This window comes from Mesoplodon densirostris, chromosome 17, assembly GCF_025265405.1.
Source record: "Mesoplodon densirostris isolate mMesDen1 chromosome 17, mMesDen1 primary haplotype, whole genome shotgun sequence".
Classification (NCBI taxonomy): domain Eukaryota; kingdom Metazoa; phylum Chordata; class Mammalia; order Artiodactyla; family Ziphiidae; genus Mesoplodon; species Mesoplodon densirostris.
In genome coordinates, this window is record NC_082677.1 from 64,118,024 (window position 1) to 64,138,734 (window position 20,711).

Genomic DNA, 20,711 nt, shown 5'->3' on the forward strand with positions numbered 1-20,711 from the left:
ATTCATCAGATATTTTCTCATACATGCTTACCTACCATAAAAACTTCCTTTTGTAAATATGCAGTTTCATCCATCATTCTGTGAAGAACAGCCATTTCTAGTTCCCTAATATTCAGCTCTTCATGGTCAAAGGATTCACCATTATAAAGAGCTTGAGGCAAAGGACCCAGGCCAGTCATCCTGTAATAGCTTGCTCCTGCCTATGCAATTAAAAAATACCAGAGAGTTAAACAGAATATGTTTGTCTGAAAAAGAAACACATAAATAAAGAAAGGGACACGGCCACATTTTTGTATGTCATAGAAAAAAGGTTAATTTTGCTAATTTTATCTGTCCTTTCCAAACATTATTTAAGGGAAAGTAATTTACCTACATAGAACAAGTCAGAAAACTTTTTCTGTAAAGGGCCAGATACATATTTTAGGCTTTGTGAGCCATCTGGTCTCTGACACAACTACTCAATCGTGATGTTATAGTGCAAAAGCAGTGACACACAACACACGAATGAGTGAACGTGGCTGTGTCTCCAAAAACCTGTATTTATAAAAACAGGTGGTAGAAAGGCTGGATTTGGCTCATGGGCTGTAGTTTGCTGACCCCTGATAGAGTATGACATTACTTTAAAAAATGCATTTACCTACATAAGAGATTCATTTATCGCTATATTCATTTGATTAGTTAACATTTATTGAATTCAAGCATTTGGCTAGACTTTGTGAATACACAGCTGAAAAATCTGCCTTCAAGGGGCTCACATATATACAAGCAAAACTGAGGCATATACCAGATTGTATGGGAGCCCAGAAAAGGAATGACTAAGCTTGAGTGTGGAGGGGAGGGATCACAGAAGGCCTCTGTTAGGGAGTGACACTAAAAGTCTTAAAGGATGAGCAAAAATATGCTAGGGAGATAAAGTGGAGAAAGACATTCCCAGTGAGAAGAGACAGCACTGCAAGGAATAGAAGGGAAGAGAAATATGGTATATTTAGGTACCGGCAAGTACTTTTCTGTGTTTACAGTGGGAGGAGTTACACAGGGAGAAGATATGGAGTCGGGGGGATGGGGAGAGAGGACAGATCATGACGGTCCTCAACATCTGGATTTTGTGAGTGATAAAGCATCACTAAACAATTCATTCATTCACTACTCAACACTACAAATGATTAAAACTGTCATTATAGCCAACATATTCACAATTACCCTATGAAGCTAAGGACTACTATTACATCCACTTTACAGATGATAAAACAGAGAGTCACTTCCAATGTCACATAATGACTACACTTTGGAAACAGACTTTGTACTTACATCTGTTTGACCAAGAGTCTGAACTCTTAACCACTGAACTATATTATCTCTGCATTTATTGGACATTTACTGTGTATTAGGCAATGAATGCATAAGAATGATATGCAAACTCTGTCCTAAGAAAACATAGTTTAACAGGGGGAGAGATGGATACATTAAAAATAAGTGTGGGGCTTCCCTGGTGGCGCAGTGATTGAGAGTCCGCCTGCCGATGCAGGGGACATGGGTTCGTGCCCCGGTCCGGGAGGATCCCACATGCCGCGGAGTGGCTGGGCCCGTGAGCCATGGCCGCTGAGCCTGCGCGTCCAGAGCCTGTGCTCTGCAACGGCAGAGGCCACAACAGTGAGAGGCCTGCGTACCGCAAAAAAAAAAAAAGTGTGAATAGATACCCAAGGGTACTAGGGAGGGCATGGTCAATTCTACCTAGGAAGAGGGCTCATGACAAGAAATACAATCAGTTTTGCTCTTTAAAGAAAAGAATATAGTGGCGACAAAGAGAAGGAAGAGGGTGGGCGAGCATGCACTGGGGGCGGTGGGTCAGGGGCTCCTGCAAAAATACAGGAAAGAAAAAGCAAGAGCCAGACAAAAATCAGTGGTGAGGAGCAAGGAGAGAATGAGGCAGTTCCTGAAATATTTAGTTGACGAAACTGACAGAACTTGATGATCTACTGTTTGGGAGGGTATGAGGGAAAAGAAGTTGGACAACTATCAGGCTTCTAGTAGCCTGAGTGCCCTGGGAGGATGATGGCGCTACCCTCTAGGATAAGGCACAAAAAAAGAAAAAAAGGTTTGGGGTAACAAGAAAGACGATGGGCATGGTTTTAAATTCATTTAAGACGCTTATGGGCAATCCCCCAGGCAGCTGGATACATGGTTTTGGACCTTAAGAAGGATATTGCTGCTAGAAATACAGCAGTTTTCCCCTGTGATTTTTCAGTTAGGCAACCTGTCTATTACAAAAGCTTTAATTACCACAAATAAGCCATAACACTGAATTCTGTACTTTTAGCCTACATCTCTATTCTGAGCTGTAGACACAAATATCCAATCACACTTCACATCTCCTATGGAATTCTCACAGGCACCTCAAATTCAATATGTGAAAAACTGAACTTCTGTTCTTATTTCCCACTTGGTTTCTCTTCCACCTCTTTCCATCTTGGCAATGGCATTACCACCATCCCAGCGAGTTAGCTGAACCCTGGGAGCCATCCTTGACAATTTCTCTTCTCCTCTCTCCCCTTTCCAATCCAGCAGCAGGTCCTGGATTGTATTTCCCAAATACCTCAATTGTGTCCGTTTTTCTCTGCCTCTACTCTTCCAAAAACCTACTAGCCCATCTCTCATCTCTCACCTAAATGCTTCCTAATCCGTCTTACTACGTACACTTTTACCCTCTGACAATCTATTCTCAACCACGGAGAATGCTCTTTGGAGAAAATGCATGTCACTGTCACTTCACTGCTTAATATCTTCTCAGGTTTTTCACTGTTGCAAAGGTATTCTACTGTTTTGAGTTCACAAGCTTGTTAATTAACTATGGCTCACCACACTCTGTGTAATCAGGCCCCTCGCTTACACCTCCAGCCTCATCTTAGGGACTTCCCTCTACAACACAAACAACACATACTTGCTACATCTACTCAGTAGTAACACCAACTCTCTTCGTTCCTTCACATTCAGGACATCCTAACGTTTTTCTCTGGAATGCTGACTACCTACCACTTCTTTGTCTTCTTTTGTCCAACTGTCCTCCTACTTCTGCACTCGGCTTTAATGTCACTGCTTCAGGGAAATATTCTTATCCACCTCCACCCCGCCCTCCAAAGCTCCTCTTTCATTCTATGTATTGCGTATTGGGTGGGCCCCTTCTAATAAAGACTCATGTCCATCAATTTGGGGAATTTCTTTGTGGTACTTCTCTAATGCTTTCCTTTGTTTTCTCTGTTCTTTCTGAATCTTGTGAATTGAAGACTGTTTACCTTCTTACTTTTCATGTGTCTTTTTTTGTCTCTCTCCTATTAAATTTTTATTTTATTTTTAATTTTCAAAAGATATTCCTTGTACTCTATTCTTTTACCTCTTGTGTACAGACTACTGTAAGTACTCAAAAAATGTTTGTTGAAAGAAAAAATAAAGTTTGGATATAGAGAGAAAACTACAGGAACATGAGTTTAGGGAATAAAGGCCTAAAACATTTATTTTCTTTGTGATATAGTAATCAGAATGATTTTTGAGGCATGAAGAGGAAGGTGAAAAGGGGCTTATAGGACTGATGAATGTTTAGAATAACTCTTGGGAGGAATAGGTAAGGAATAAAACCAGGCACAACTAAAGGACTGTAAGTAACACAGAGTCCAATTTAAACTGGAGATTAAGTAGACTTGAGAAAAATGCAGAAATTAAGAAATGAAGATATCATCATTACAAGACAGTCTTACAGGGAGAGAGGAGTAAAAAAGGAGCAAACAGAAGACTGAACTCACACACAAAAAAATGGGATTCAATATTTCTGAGGAGTGTACTGAATCCTTCATCTTCACAAAAATCCTTAATGTTTTTCATAATTTCAGGAGACTATGACTACAGGTATCTTAAAATGGGCAACACCATAAAAATATTCATTTTGCAGCTTAACTTGATAAAGAGTAAAAGTGGATTTCTGATAAATATGGTAGATTTATCACATGTGCTCATCTTGATTCTGCAAGTTTCACTATGCCAACTACAAATTGGCACTTGCCACCTACCTCTATAAGGATTAAATCATGTGCTGCTGCAGCTGTTGACCTTCAACACCCCCTGAAAGGAGTTCAGGTGGAGAGCAGAGATGAGGCCCTCTGTGCTCTGAGAAAAACTGGCAGAACAGGTCTTCAGGTGGATATTTTCAGGAGCCAATTTTATGAGCCCAATTCTTATATCTCCTCGTATCTAGAAAAGCACTAAAATCCTTCATGGTGATGTCTGCTCCTCGTGACTAGCTGTAACCTTCACTAGACTAGCAGAAACCTCTGCAAAAAACATGTGCTTAATTGCATGTATTCCCCCTGTCACCAAAATCACATGTATTCTAACCTTCCCCCCTACCTATTCGGAGCAGTTTCTCAGAGCTATCTGAAATGCCGTCTCCCGGGCTATAGTCCTCATTTTGCCCCAAATAAAACTTAACTCGTGACTCTCATGTGCATTTTTTTAAGTCGACAACCAAAATGAGAGTATAATAATAAAAATCATGATGACAACGATGATGATAACAACAATAACAAGATATGAATGAGCCCACAAAGAAAAATGGGAGAAAAGATAAAGAGTAGATGACCAAAGTAGAAAGGGAAGTCACTCCCGTGCAGACAGAAAGGAACGTCAACATCTTCAGAAGCCCTGAGGGCTAAAAACCTAGACTATCTTAGAAGGAGAAGGTAAGGAACAGAGCATGAAGTGTGGAAGCTTGTTGAGAGTCTGTATGCAGAGAAGTTGTACACCAAGGCCCCTCTCTCAATCCTGACAAGCTAAACTATTCTGCTTCCCTTTACTCTCTGTTGAAATTGAATCACAAAGGCTCTTGATTTAGGGATTCCAGGTATAGTGGAAGGCTGAGAAAGGGGATGGAAACAAGACAGAAGACTGAGGAAAGTTCACATTCTTTCAACCCAGCCTATTACCACATCCTATTTCTAGACATATCCTATCCCCTCGTTTCCCACATCTGCACCCTTTCATTTGCCACATATACTCCTTCTAAGAGGAAAGTAAAGAATTCTCATTTGAAGAAGTCAAACGCTGCAACAGAATGCCAGCATTTGAAAAGACACTTATTTGTTGGTCATCTAACTGAAAAACCTGACTCACTCCCAAGTGAGGCCCACCAACCGAAAAGACCCGTTTATTTGTAAGCAGCTTTTTATGGTTTCATACTTACATGTCAAAGACAACTAGACATCATAATACATTTGACAAATGCTTCAAACACAAAAAAAGAAATCAAACAGGATGAAGCTAGAGAAGGCAGAGATAGCGCACGGCACAGAAGAACACATCAAAAAACTAACATTCTTAGATTAAAAAACTGTGCTCATGAAAGAAAAACTGGACACTACAAGAAGGAATAAAAGAAGAAGAAAAAGTAAATAATTGCTCAATCCAGAAGATTCAGAAAGAACAGAGAAAATACAGGAAAGGAAAGTATTAAAAAAGAACACAAAGAAATTCCCACAATTGATGGACACGTATCTCCATTAGAAGGGACCCACCAAACACCCAATGTGTTAAATGAAACAGGATCAAGACAAAGACATATCATGAAATTTCCAAGCAACAGGGATAAAAAGATCCTAAAAACTTTCAAACAGGAAATATAAATAAATAGATTAAAGAAAGACAAAGGAGTCAAAATCAGATCGGTATCATTCATTTCAGTAGCTTATTAGGAGCTAGGGGAGAGTAAAAGAAAGCCTTCAAAATCCACACGAAAAATGATTACCCAGTCCAACAATCAATAAAATGCAAATATAAAATTAAAAACTTTTATATAAAAGAGATCAAAGAATTTTTTTCATGCATACTTGCTTGAGAAAGAAGTAAAAGCAAAATAAATAAAAAAGAGGAGAGGCACAGTGTTCATGAAGCCGGAGAAAAAGCAGAGATCCAATGAAGGAAAGCAGCAAAGGCAGATCCAGAAATGACAGCTGTGCTTCAGGTGCAGAGGACGTTCAGTTTAGACAAAATGCAGAGTGGCTGCAGAAGGGCATTCTTGGGGCTGGTGTGTGTGGGGCAAAGTGCTGGCTTGTTAATGGCTATGTTTGTTTGTGTAAGGAAAATTCTAGATAGGTTATCTGACCAATCTCTTGACTATCTCGATATATTTGTAATAGGTAGAAAACTACATGAATGAGTAAAAATGGAGTAACCCTTAAAGCTACAGAAAAAAAGAAAAGTTGTTAAAACACAACCATAGTACTTGACTTACTAAGAAGGAACACTTAAAAAGTCACACTCACACTGAATATTCATTTAACCAAAATGTGTTAAAAACAGATCTGATAATCAGCTGGTTTGCAACTGCACAGGACTTTCCAATTCTTATTGTACTGAAATACTTTTGCACCTGTCTTGGGATGGCGATTCCCCACATGAGAACTACCTTGACCACTTTCCCAGACCATCCATGTCAACATGATTCAGCTATAAGCAAGTCAGTATCAGCCTCAGCATGAGGGCTTCCAAGACTCCATTCCAGTTCAAGGATGTGCTTTGATTGATTCTTTCTGATTGTTTGCTCTTGAAGCCACAACAGGTTTAAAATATTTTAAGTACTACCACTGGGACTGGAGGAGACTAAGTGAAGGTCAGGAGGTGGAAGAGAGCTCAACCTTCAATTACTGTAAGACTCAACAAATAATATCTAAAAATTAAAACGTGCAAACTTGAGGAATACAAAAGAATAAGAAGACAAGATTCCTTTCCTTAAAGTACTTATAATACAGTTGGAAATAAAATTTACATCCAACTATATTATGTATAAAAAGGTAGTTAGTAGGAAACAGTAATATGGGGTTGTGAACACCAATATCTGAGGATAACATGGTGTTAGATATTTTCATGGCAACTGATATAAATAGTATGTTTTGGCTATATAAAATTATCTCGACTTAAAAATTCACTTGTATCACATCATATGTTGCTGTTGCCTTTACCTAGAATACATATGAATAAATGAATTCATTTATTTCCACATAAAAGTTAGAGTCTTGTTTGTAGAGCCATTCAGCCACTCTTTTGATTGGAGCACTTAGTCCATTTACGTTTAAAGTAATTATTGATAGGTATGTACTTGTTGCCACTTTTTAATTGTTTTAAGGTTGTTTTTGTAATTTTCTGCACTGTAAATTCTGAGAAGTATCTGTTTTGGTACTTTTAAAAAAGCCAATAGTGGCAACTTAAATACTGTATACAACTTGTGTCATTCAAAGGTATAAATTTCCCTTTTTTCTGAGGGTCTAAAATCTAAATCATGAGTTAATTACACTGAGATCATTTATTCATGAGATTATAGTAAAAGTTTCTTGATCACATTTTTAAAAATTTGCATTCCAGCTTACCTTTCTTTCACCATCATATTTAGAATAAATTCCCAAAATATCCCAAATATTAGCATGAGGAAATTCATTTTGGAGAACATCCTTCACATTGTCCACAGTGAGTATACTGTGATTCTCTACTTTTTGGTACATCTGTGAAAATAAAGATATTATCATTAATTTCCACCCTACAGTAATTAGTTTTCTTTCTTTCCCTTAGCATGCATATTTATAAAATAAAGAACATATTTTATATTTTATAAGTTCTAAGCATACTATATACATACATATATATACACACATGATCCCCACACATACACAAATAAACCATTTTAAGAATACAATCTATTATCCTATAGTAAAAATGGTTTTGTGAATATTCTTTGGCTTTCAAAATACAATATCATATTTGTATATTATATTCTATTTTGGTCAAACCAGATGCTATGACTCTTAATAAAATAATGGTTAACTTTATTTAAAAAGATATGTATAAAATATTTTAAATGACTTATTTCAGAAATGTTCTATTTTCATTTCCAATTGCTCTTTCGGAAATATCTTAACTAGATTTCCTCTGTACCTCCATTCTTCCCCCAGTCTCCAATATTCTAATCATACTGGCATAACATAAGCTGTTACTCCTTTATTTAGGGTTTTGGTTTTTTTTTCATTTCTCCCTTCATTACAGATCCTCTGCTATGACCCAGGCACTGTTCCACATGGGGAAAATGACAGCTCTGCCTCAAGAGAGAAGGTATCTCTGAGCAGATGACTCACCGAAACATAAATATGCTTATGTTATGGGGAAAGAGCCTACCAAGCAGAGGGAACAACTACTTAAGTACAAACACCATTAGGTAGCATTCTGATATATCAATTAAGAATATTATTTTTAGTCCCAATTCACTTAAATTATTATTTTCAGAGACAATCCTCATATTATGGCTGACAGAATTCTCATATTATTCCTCATAGTAAGGAATCAGCATTCTTTGATTTCATCACTATAAACTTTGTAACCTATCCCTTTAAAAGGTGACACAGATCTATAAGTAGATCTGAGTTTAGTTTTATGAGCATCTCAATTTATGGGCAAGTTTTCTCCTTATATCAAAGCAGGACATACTATGATCTTAGTAACTCAAAAAAAAAAGGGAGAAAGTTCAGCCTTCTGTAAAACATAAAAAGGGATTAGAAAGTGAAGTTTTGAATAAAGCAAAAGTTATATATGAAAAGTCTTTGAGATCAGTCATTTTACTAATTTGTAATTCTAAAATATTAGGTACTCCTAAGGTAGCTAAGGTAGCCAGAATGTCTTGCATAAGCTACTTTAGATATATAACAACTCAAGTTTCTTACACATTATTTTAATTTTAAAAACTGTTATGTAACTTGGTAAGCAAAAAAGAAACTATGGAACATATACGTTATGAAATATAAATAACAAAATTAGCAATCTCCATGACAAACCACATAACACTAAAAAATGAACATCACTGTGAATTACAATGCTGGTAAGGCAAAACTTTCCTCCCAGTCCCATCTCCCTCTGTTCCACAGAAGCAAGCATCATTTTGTTTGTGTTTACCATTCCCTTATCTTTCAAGTTCTGGAGTTTTATCTGAATGTATATCCATGCATTATGATATTTAGTTTTGTTTGCTTTTGAGCTTTAAACAGTACGTGGTAATATGCTGGCCTTCTATACTTTCATTAGGCTTCTAATATAGCCATGTTCTTGGTATATCATGCTCCATTATGTGAAATGATTAAATTTTATCCATCTGTACTGATATAAATATATACCTATATATGTGTATATATATATATATACCATACATATGTAGTTTCCGGTTTGTTGCTATTATGGATGATTCTGCTAATAATAGTCTCCTACAGGTTTCTCTCAAAGTGTGTGTGCGCGCGCGTGCGTGTGTGTGTGTGTGTGTGTGTGTAGGGATTATGCAAATTTAACTCCAAATTCTGAAGCACTCCAGTTGGTTTCAAAGTGATTGTACCAATTCATATCCTTAGAGGCGGTGTAACAGTGTAAAGGAGTTCCCACTGTTCTCCATTTTCATTAACATATGATATTACCAGCTTTCTTAATTACTGCCAAATTACAGGATATAAGATAGAGCTCAGGGTAAGCTTTATTTGTATTTTTCTGATTTTTGAGACAATTATCTTGTTCACCATTAACTGTAATAAATACTTATTTACTTTATTAATTTCAATAAATTTCAATTTACCATTAATGTATATTTATTTCCCACCTTTCTTTATCCATTCCTCTAGTGTGCTTAAGTTTAATTTACTCATACTTAACATAATTATTGGTATGGTTGGATTAACTTGTGCCATTTTGCTATTTGTTTTCTATATATGTGTCTTTTGTTTATTGATTCTTCCTTTACTGTCTTCTTTTGTGCTTAAGAGATAATTCTTAGAGTGCCGTTTTGATTCTTCTTTTGATTTTTAAACGATTTTTAAATTTATTTTCTTTGTGGTTACTCCAGTAATTATAATATACATTGGAACTTACCACAATCTGCTTCCTATTAACCCTAATTACAAAATATAGAATTTAAAATAGATCCATTTCATTCTACTTTGTACAACTATTGTCACATGTACTACCTCTATGTAAGTTAGAATTTATGTTTCATCAAATCTTGTGTAATTTAAAGAGAAAAATATATTCATACAGCCTTCTGTATTTATCTATATATTTACATTTTATTTACAGTAACCATTTCATTTCTTCCTGTAGATGTGAGTTACCATCTGGTGTCATTTCCTCTTAGTGTTTCTTTTTAGGTGGCCAGAAATTCTTTTTCTGTGAATATCATTATTTTATCTTTTTCCAAGGATCATAGTCCCTGTTGCTTCTTGTTGAACGTCCGAAAACAGACTTCTGTACTTTGTTCCGTTTTATAAGTGCTTACCGTAGGTTGGCTAATCTATTGTTTGTTACTCCACTGTGGCCAAAAGTTAAAGTCTTAAAGTGCTTTTACATTCTCTGAGTTCAGCAAACATTCATTAAGTATGTGACATATATTTTTGAATCTGAATGTTGTAAGGTAGGGAGAGAAAATTAAACTACATGTATGTCTGTGTAGTCACTATGCAGTAGAGCTGAGATACAAAGTAAGGTCATTTTACTACAAATAATGTACTTACTCTACCATAATTCTCCAATATATTTCAATAACTTTCATACACTGTTATGACTTTGGCCTTCTGTTATATTCTTCCTCTCTCCTGATACTGTATTTTCAAATTAATTTAAATATAATAATTTGCTCACTGAAAGTAATGAAACAGTATTAAAGAGATTTTTATAATTCATGTATTTTACTAAAAGACAAGATTTTGCCCAAATTTTTCTAAATTAGTGAAGCTAAGTGATCTAATGGACATAATACTCTCCCAGCAGAATGTTAACTAAACAATGTTTTACCTTTTTATGGATATAAAAATTTGGTGGTCACAAGCATATACAGTTTGAAAAACTATGAACAATCTGACACTTCAGACCCCAGTGGATTCTAACTGCTTTCTCTAAATATCTCTTCCTCACTGATTTTTCCTTCTTCTTCTTCCTTTGTTTAGCACAACTTATAGGCTATTGCACATAATCAATACCTACTTTTATGCTGCTTTGTACTGAATCATATGGTTTCGAGAGTAATTCAGTTTTCCAAGAGATTACAGTACTGTGCTGAACATCACAGTAGATAATTCAAAAGGCAAGGTACTGACAAATATGCCATCATGTGCAAATTAATGTCTAATACAAAATGCTCACAGAAGAGAGATTCAATAGAGATAATTAAGGTAAGTGAGGACTCAATTATAAATAATTAAGGTAAAGATAATTTTGGAAGGTCTTGAAGTTTCTTAGTGTTGAATATCATACTGATCCTTTCACAGTGAGGTAGGTGGACTTTAATAAAAGATTTAAGTCAATTTGACTGAATCCTTTATAAACTCTTACACCAATCAGTAAAACTAATAGACTGAGATGTAATATTGACACTTATTCCATGGTACTATTTTACAGAATACAGTGTATCCCCAAGTCACTGATGTGTAGGTAGTTTCCATACCTCAGGACAATGACTCAGTGAAGTATTTAGTGGTTTTCGTGGGAGCTCCAGAAACAGGGCAAGAAATTTACACTGCTTTAGTAATTTCATTTTCAGTTTGAAGAAGAACCATTCCCTCTTACAATAATGGTTGACAAGCCGAAAAATAATAAATATAAAAATGAATAGCTGTTTAAAGCTATAACCTGACTTTCTTAATAATAACAATATAGCTCCTTAATACATTTATATTTCCATTATGAGCCATAAGAGAGTTTCAAACCCTCCATTATAAAATAATCTTCCTACCTCTTGTTTTTCCTTCATAAGGTTCTTACCAATTTCTGACATTTCTTATAGTCTCTTTGTCAGACTCAGCATCAATCTTACCATTTTGACATCAATTTGCTGTTGTGAAGTTTTCTTCCTCCTATGAAATTCTCTAGCAAGTCTCTATATACTTTGTCACTTAGAACATTTAAGTTTGAAATAATCTTTTCTATTCATGATTTTATTCCAAACCCAGCTCAAGAATTCTTCCCTTACTAATGATTTTCTATTAATATGCTTCCTCTAAATTTATATATACAACTTAAGTGCCTTTATTGGTTGGGTAAACCTAAATAAATTCATAGATTTGGGCAGAGCCTCATTTATAAAATGGGGACAATATTATGTACTTCAGTTGGGAGATGCAAGAATCAAATTCATCATGTGTACACCAGGATGGTTTTTATAAACTTTGAAATGTTAAAATAATAAATAATAATAATTATAGTAATGCAAAAACCACTATACATCCTAAAGAAATTATATGTAGTACATCAACTCACGTGTACTATGGAAATAAATGCTTGTGATACATCATGCTCTTCTGCAATATAGTTGAAAGCTCGCCAAAGAGCAACTCCAGCATCATTTTTTCCATCAACTTCATCGTCTGTATTAACAATGAACACAAAACCAATTCTAGGAAAGAAGATGAATGAGAGATGTTACAACTACCTCTTGAACCACAATAAACCATGATTTTTAAATATTATTAGACTAGAACATCTAGATGGAGGGAATGTGTTAGTAGCTGGGGTAAAGGGGAGTATTATTATTTGAAAAGCTTTGATTTGTAATGCCTTTTCACCAAAATCCTCATCTCTGTTGGATTCCTCCAAAATGTAAAACTCTCTCTGGTGGTGACATTATCAAATAGCTATTTTTTTCCAGAAAGAAAAAGTGGAGGGAAGTGTACTCCTAACACGACGATGGAAAATGGACCCATCCTTAAGTACCCAAGTGACAATCATTCTCTCAGGAAGGTAACAGGGTAAACAAGACTACCAAGCAGCTCTGATTAATGGAGTCGACCATAAAGGTGTATGATTTTTCACAGCACACAGCTATGTTGTGTCAGGCACTAGAGATGACCATCACTTTTAATTCAACATTGACACTCCGTGTGACACAACATGAACATCACTGGATTTCCTTCAGTTAACAGTCTGTTATAAATTGACAACTACCTAAGAGGAATTTTATGATAAAAGAAAAGTTCAGCAAGTTTTATAAAGTCCACGGTATATTCTTGAGCTGGATCAATAAACAGAACCTAAAAAAAAGCAGATAGACTATGATCACCATTTTGTTTTAACACTTCATAATTTTCATGAAATTGAAATTTAATCTAATTTCTGTAGCTAAAAACATGAAATTCAAGGTACAGTTTTTTAAATTTTCTAGCAATTTTAAAGAATTTTGAGGAATGTATATAAGAAAGAATTTCACAGTTTACAAATTTCTAAAAGCTACACACCAAAATATAATAATACACAAACTTTAATCAGGTTATTCATCCTCTTTTTGAAGCACAGCACAAAGTAAATATTTTTTACAAGAAGTGAAATACCTTATTCTAAGTGTTCATTGGATTTTCTGAGATGAATTGTTTAAAAAAGGAAATAGAAATTGAATTTTGATCCAAAAAATAACAGCATTAACATCTGCTGTAGGAACTAAGATATTCACTTCCTATGTGAAAAAAATATAAAGCCCTAGGTGTTTTCTCCACACTACAAAGTTCTATGAGGTTATTTAACATTGTAATAATGAACATTTATATCACAGATGACATAGTAGTATTTATGTATTTTTCCCTGAAATGTACTTAAATTAGTTCTCTATAATAAAGAAGGAAGAAAAGTTTGATCATAAATTGCTTTTAGAAAATATAACAGTAACCCATCAATTTAATGTTGGTATTATAAAAGCACATGAGGGTTAAATAATAAAAGGCAGGTTATGTGACACTGCTAGCTTTTGATACCTAGTCAGCCATGCCACCTCAAGCTTGTTGCATCAGGCAAATACTTCCTTCCTCATTACTCAGATGCTTATTTACCAAGAGCAGGGTAGCCCAAAAAGAATGGTGATATCTTTATAAAAGATGTATACAAAATTTCAAAGTATAAAACTTACCAAATTATGAAAATTACGCCTTATGAAAGGTATACTTCCAGGGGACACTGGCTTCAAGAGTTCCTGGCAACTTGAAGGCCACATAACATACAAATCATCAGTTTCTAAGTCATTAATCCACTAGAAAAGAATCCAGAAATCTGTGAAAGCTATATTAATACTTAAATCATTTGCAAAGCCGGATTTCACTCTGTCAAACAGCAAGTGAAATATACACAAGATTTTCTATATTTCTGATTAAGTATAAGAAGCTAGTTGAATATTCTTTAAGGAACATATATGTGCAAAAATTTTATATTCCCATAGCCTTTTACATTAAGACTTCCCCTTCCGAAACAATTGACTCCATTTACTCATATGTTTGTTTTTCATACTAAAAAATAAAACTGTATAAAAATTACTCTGATAAACCATTTAAGGTACAGGAGGCAATGAGGTCATTTGCCTTTCCTCTAAAATTTAAAAGCTTGGACATAAGGAAAATAAAACGACTTACAAAATTAAATGTTTAATACCGACATTTTGGACGTCCAGTTCTAATAAAGATGGAATAGCTTATATTAGACTAGCCTTCCCCGCCCCCCACCGAAACAATGACAAAAGGTAGAGAAAAGCACTGTCTAGAGGCATGGAGGTAGTGGTCAACCAACAATCAACAACTGAGGAGTTACAATCATTGAAAGCAGGAGGCAGACGAGGCAAGCTCCTCAACTTTGTCGCTGGGGGCATTTTCCAAATTGCAGCCCGGAGGAAGAGAATTCCAACAGAGAGTGACAGTCATATTGCGCTGTCCCCGTGTGGGGAAGATATATTTCCTACATATTGGGAAAGACAGAAGTGAAAGTTAGGGCTGCGAAACTGATGAGATTTGAGATGGGGGCAAGTCCAGCAGAGGAGGAAACTGCAGAGAAGAAACCAAAGAAATCTCCACAGAAACTCCTCTCATTTGCTGACTACTAATCTACACATACACATGGCAACACGCCTGCCCCCGCAAAAAAAGGCCAGGAGAAAACAGAAACGGGGAGGTTGAAGCTGCAGGCATAACATGTTACTGAAGAGACAGAGGTTGGAGTTCAAGGTGGAAGGACTTTGCAAAACACTGCACTTTCATTTGAGACCCAGTAGGGCCAGACGCTAGGAGTAAGACACAAAATAGAAGAACTCTCACAAAGCCTAAAATCAAGCCTCAACAGAATCAAGTAAGCGTCTGGTACCTGGACTGCCAGAACAGACCTTACAATTCTTTGCTTCTATAACTTTTCATCAGCAATTTCTGGTTCTCACCAAAAACTGTCATGCAAAAAGAAAAGGACCAAATATCAAAATGCAGGAGAAAAAACCAGACATTAGAAAGGGACTTAGGCAAGGACTTTAAAATAACAATTCATATACATTTTAAAAAGAACAAAAATAGATGGAAAGATGGAAACTTTTAACAGAGAACTAAAACCTATTAAAAAAAAAAAAAGAACCACAGGGATATTTTAGAATTTAAAACAGTGTCTGTAATTAAGAAATGGACAAACTTATCAGGTGGTTTTAATTGCAGACCGGACACAAAAGAAGAGACGGGGATTAGGAAACAGGGTGACAGATCAACAGAATGTATATTAACTAAAGCAAACAAAAAAATAATGCAAAATCAAAACAAAGTGTAAGAGAGATGAGTGACACAGGCAAAAGGTCTAACATTCCTGGAGCTCAAAGTCAGAGAGGAGAGGACAAATGGGACAACACAATACCTGAAGAAATGAGCAGGCTTTTGCAATAATCTAGACATGAATTTCTGGAGGGCTTACCTAAGCCAGAGGCAGTGGTTTTAGAGAGAAGGCGCAATTAAGAGACACACACAAAGAGGGATGAAGAGGAGGGAGAAATCTAGGGTAATTCATGGCTTTCAGAGAGGAACACTGTATCAGCACAGAGACACTGAGCTCTAAGAAGTAGGCTTTTCCAGGGGAGAGGACAGGAAATCAGAGAAGGAGTTAACTCGGTTTCAGACATCCTCATCTATAAGACATCTGAGGGGGGATGACAGTTGACAGTTGTAACAATGTCTATTTTAGTGGTTAACAAGTATGATGGGTTCTGGGATTCGTTTTTTTCCACTAAAATTTGTCTTGGTGGTACTGAGATAGAAGGGAGAACTTTAGTCTCCCTGGAAAAATCAGTAGTACCGTCTCTTATTTATGTTTCTGAGGTAATTCTTGCCAAGATGTGAAGGTAATGGGAACGGTTCTAAAGATCCTCACAATAGGCCAGGGATCCTGTGAGAACTGGAACTCGCTGTAGACTCAGTCAGCAATGTCTAGGTTAGTTAACTGTTCTCCTGTGGGTATCCTAGGTCAGAGGAGAAGGCAGCACCATGTAGAGGATGTGAATATCCGATCCTCTTGGTGGTGAGTTGTACTTTTTACTTCAAGTGAGAAACTGGCATTATGCTTTATGTATCAGTCCCACTGAACTTGAATTAATGGCTGGAGATAGAGTCACTTCTAATGTGGATCAAAACAGCTGCATGTGTTTATTTAATATGCAGATTCCTTGGTGCCACTTCAGGCCTACTAAATCATCCCCATTTAAAACAAGTGCCCTACGTGATTCTTATCACAAATACTAAAGTTAGAAAGCTAGAGAAATGGCCTAATTTACAGCCATGGGTGTTGCGTGAAGTAACTGAGCTAATACGTGGATCCATTTTGGAGAACTACTGAGGCAACACTGGAAATCACATTGACTAGGCCCACAGACACTGAACTGCCCATTTCCTTAGTCTCAGGTGAATACACAAAAGCAGCAACGGTAACTGGAAGAGCGTCTCACAAACTCGCATGCAGAGCTGGCACTGACACTCCAGTGATCTACCTCCATCCATTCTGTTGGTCATAACTTGGGCCTTTCTATCTACTAGGCTTCCAAGATACTGAAAAAAAGATACTGTCATTTATAGATTAGAACCTGGAAGACAATTTCCTGAACATCCAAGGAGCTATACAGGTCAACAAATAATCACATAATGGGTCATGTTGTTAGAGGCTGACTCTCTCTGAGAGAAGCAAAGAACTTAAAAGACTTACAGTTCACATCTTCTGGGCTCTCTTTGGGGAGTGACACTAGCTAAAATGGCTGAGTAAGGAACTCCAAAACTCTGTCCTTATACAAAAAATGGAAAAACTAGAAAATCTGGGGGAATGAACATTTTCAGAACCATGGAAACTAACCAAAAGCTTGCAGCAACACTGAGAGTGCTTATTCAAGAAAAATGGCTGCATCTCAGTAAGAACACTGAGATGTGTGGCATTGTAACTTACCTTAGTCCCATCTCCTGCTCCCAAGCTAATCAGTAGCCTTGAAAATGACAGCTCACATTCCAGTACCATTACTGGAAGCAGTAGAATGGACTTTATTCTGAATGAATTGTAACTTTTTGTTTGAACTCTCTGGTGACTCCCTAGAAAACCTTCTGAAAAGTCTTGCCTTTATCCTGCCTAACTTGTGATTTGCCTAGTGTTAAAGCTGCTACTCTAATTTATGGAGAACATTTACAGGCAAATGTTTTAGTCACTTCTGAGACAAGAGAAAATGGCTGGGACACACAATAGAGTAACCAAAAACTTAGTGAGGAAAGGCTGGGGAATGAGATGTCTTGGGAAACAGGGCTTTGAGAAGTTCTGACGTATTCCTGGAAATCTACAGGGCCATGTGCATGCCCAGGAACACGTGCATGCTCAGGAAAGACCTGAGAAAGCCCTACGTTCTTCTCACCCCTGGCTGACTTCCAAGCTCTATGCAGACAAGAATTGAAGGCTAATGCAGAGGTGCAGGCCGCCTGATTGAATGTTTAGTGTGTGCTGCTCCCCCTCCCTCCATGTGCCACACACACAGAGCCCCTGTGCAAAGACTGGGAGATTTTCTGGTTTGAGGCGTGTAAGTAAATCTCTGTCCAATACTTAGCAGATGACTAGGCTAACATAACAGACACTTCTGTGGCCACACATGAAAAATTTATAAATTTATAAAATTAGTCACTAAACAAATAACAAAAACAACAGCAAACAGCAATAACAAACCCTGGGGAGGGGTGAGAATCTGACTTCCAGAAGTGCCACAATACAATATTCAAGAGGTCCAGTTTTCAACAACAACAAAAAAGGCAATGAAAAATCCTAAATTAAACATAAGAAAACAATTCCATTTATAGGGACATAAAAAAGGGTAAAATACTTAGAAATAATTTAACAAGTCTGAGACTTACACTGAAAGCTACAAAACATTGTTGCAAGAAATTAAAGAAGACCTAAATAAATGGAAAGGCATCCCATGTTCATGGATTGGAAGATGTAATATATTTCAATAGCAATATTCCTTAAATTGATCTATAGATTCAACAAAATCTTTTTTTTTTTTTTTGATTTTTTTTTTTAAATTTTATTTTACAAATTAAATCAGTTATACATATACATATGTTCCCATATCCCCTCCCTTTTGCGTCTCCCTCCCACCCTCCCTATCCCACCCCTCCAGGCGGTCACAAAGAACCGAGCTGATCTCCCTGTGCTATGCGGCTGCTTCCCACTAGCTATCTACCTTACGTTTGGTAGTGTATATATGTCCATGCCGCTCTTTCACTTTGTCACAGCTTACCCTTCCCCCTCCCCATATCCTCAAGTCCATGCTCTAGTAGGTCTGTGTCTTTATTCCTGTCTTACCCCTATGTTCTTGATGACATTTTTTTCTTAAATTCCATATATATGTGTCAGCATACAGTATTTGTCTTTCTCTTTCTGACTTACTTCACTCTGTATGACAGACTCTAGGTCCATCCACCTCATTACAAATAGCTCAATTTCATTTCTTTTTATGGCTGAGTAATATTCCATTGTATATATGTGCCACATCTTCTTTATCCATTCATCTGTTGATGGACACTTAGGTTGCTTCCATGTCCTGGCTATTGTAAATAGAGTTGCAATGAACATTTTGGTACATGACTCTTTTTGAATTATGGTTTTCTCAGGGTATATGCCCAGTAGTGGGATTGCTGGGTCATATGGTAGTTCTATTTGTAGTTTTTTAAGGAACCTCCATACCGTTCTCCATAGTGGCTGTACCAATTCACATTCCCACCAGCAGTGCAAGAGTGTTCCCTTTTTTCCACACCCTCTCCAGCATTTATTGTTTCTAGATTTTTTGATGATGGCCATTCTGACTGGTGTGAGATGATATCTCATTGTAGTTTTGATTTGCATTTCTCTAATGAGTAAAGACGTTGAGCATCGTTTCATGTGTTTGTTGGCAGTCTGTATATCTTCTGTGGAGAAATGTCTATTTAGGTCTTCTGCCCATTTTTGGATTGGGTTGTTTGTTTTTTTGCTATTGAGCTGCATGAGCTGCTTATAAATTTTGGAGATTAATCCTTTGTCAGTTGCTTCATTTGCAAATATTTTCTCCCATTCTGAGGGTTGTCTTTTGGTCTTGTTTATGGTTTCCTTTGCTGTGCAAAAGCTTTGAAGTTTCATTAGGTCCCATGTGTTTATTTTTGTCTTTATTTCCATTTCTCTAGGAGGTGGGTCAAAAAGGATCTTGCTGTGATTTATGTCATAGAGTGTTCTGCCTATGTTTTCCTCTAGGAGTTTGATAGTGTCTGGCCTTACATTTAGGTCTTTAATCCATTTTGAGCTAATTTTTGTGTATGGTGTTAGGGAGTGATCTAATCTCATACTTTTACATGTCCCTGTCCAGTTTTCCCAGCACCACTTATTGAAGAGACTGTCCTTTCTCCACTGTATATTCCTGCCTCCTTTATCAAAGATAAGGTGACCATATATCCGTGGGTTTATCTCTGGGCTTTCTATCCTGTTCCATTGATCTATCTTTCTGTTTTTGTGCCAGTACCATACTGTCTTGATTACTGTAGCTTTGTAGTATAGTCTGAAGTCAGGGAGCCTGATTCCTCCAGCTCCGTTTTTCGTTCTCAAGATTGCTTTGGCTATTCGGGGTCTTTTGTGTTTCCATACAAATTGTGAAATTTTTTGCTCTAGTTCTGTGAAAAATGCCATTGGTAGTTTGATAGGTATTGCATTGAATCTGTAGATTGCTTTGGGTAGTAGAGTCATTTTCACAATGTTGATTCTTCCAATCCAAGAACATGGTACATCTCTCCATCTATTTGTATCATCTTTAATTTCTTTCATCAGTGTCTTATAATTTTCTGCATACAGGTCTTTTGTCTCCTTAGGTAGGTTTATTCCTAGATATTTTATTCTTTTTGTTGCAATGGTAAATGGGAGTGTTTCCTTGATTTCACTTTCAGATTTTTCATCATTAGTATATAGAAATGCCAGAGATTTCTGTGCATTAATTTTGTATCCTGCAACTTTACCAAATTCATTGATTAGCTCTAGTAGTTTTCTGGTAGCATCTTTAGGATTCTCTATGTATAGTATCATGTCATCTGCAAACAGTGACAGCTTTACTTCTTCTTTTCCCATTTGGATTCCTTTTATTTCCTTTTCTTCTCTGATTGCTGTGGCTAAAACTTCCAAAACTAGGTTGAATAAGAGTGGTGAGAGTGGGCAACCTTGTCTTGTTCCTGATCTTAGTGGAAATGTTTTCAGTTTTTCACCATTGAGGATGATGCTGGCTGTGGGTTTGTCATATATGGCCTTTATTATGTTGAGGAAAGTTCCCTCTATGCCTACTTTCTGCAGGGTTTTTATCATAAATGGGTGTTGAATTTTGTCAAAAGCTTTCTCTGCAT

At 36.5% G+C, this 20,711-nt stretch overlaps 1 protein-coding gene across 1 annotated transcript in view; it reads right to left on the bottom strand.

Moving 5' to 3' along the window:
• Positions 1 to 20,711, bottom strand: part of UGGT2 (UDP-glucose glycoprotein glucosyltransferase 2) — a 186,408-nt gene that overhangs the window by 87,093 nt on the left and 78,604 nt on the right. The window contains exons 13-17 of the mRNA XM_060079905.1: positions 13,949 to 14,068; positions 12,997 to 13,082; positions 12,313 to 12,448; positions 7,407 to 7,538; positions 36 to 200 (exon numbers count right to left, since the gene is read on the bottom strand). Of these exons, the coding sequence (XP_059935888.1) occupies positions 36 to 200; positions 7,407 to 7,538; positions 12,313 to 12,448; positions 12,997 to 13,082; positions 13,949 to 14,068 (639 nt within the window). The remainder of the gene's footprint in view (positions 1 to 35; positions 201 to 7,406; positions 7,539 to 12,312; positions 12,449 to 12,996; positions 13,083 to 13,948; positions 14,069 to 20,711) is intronic.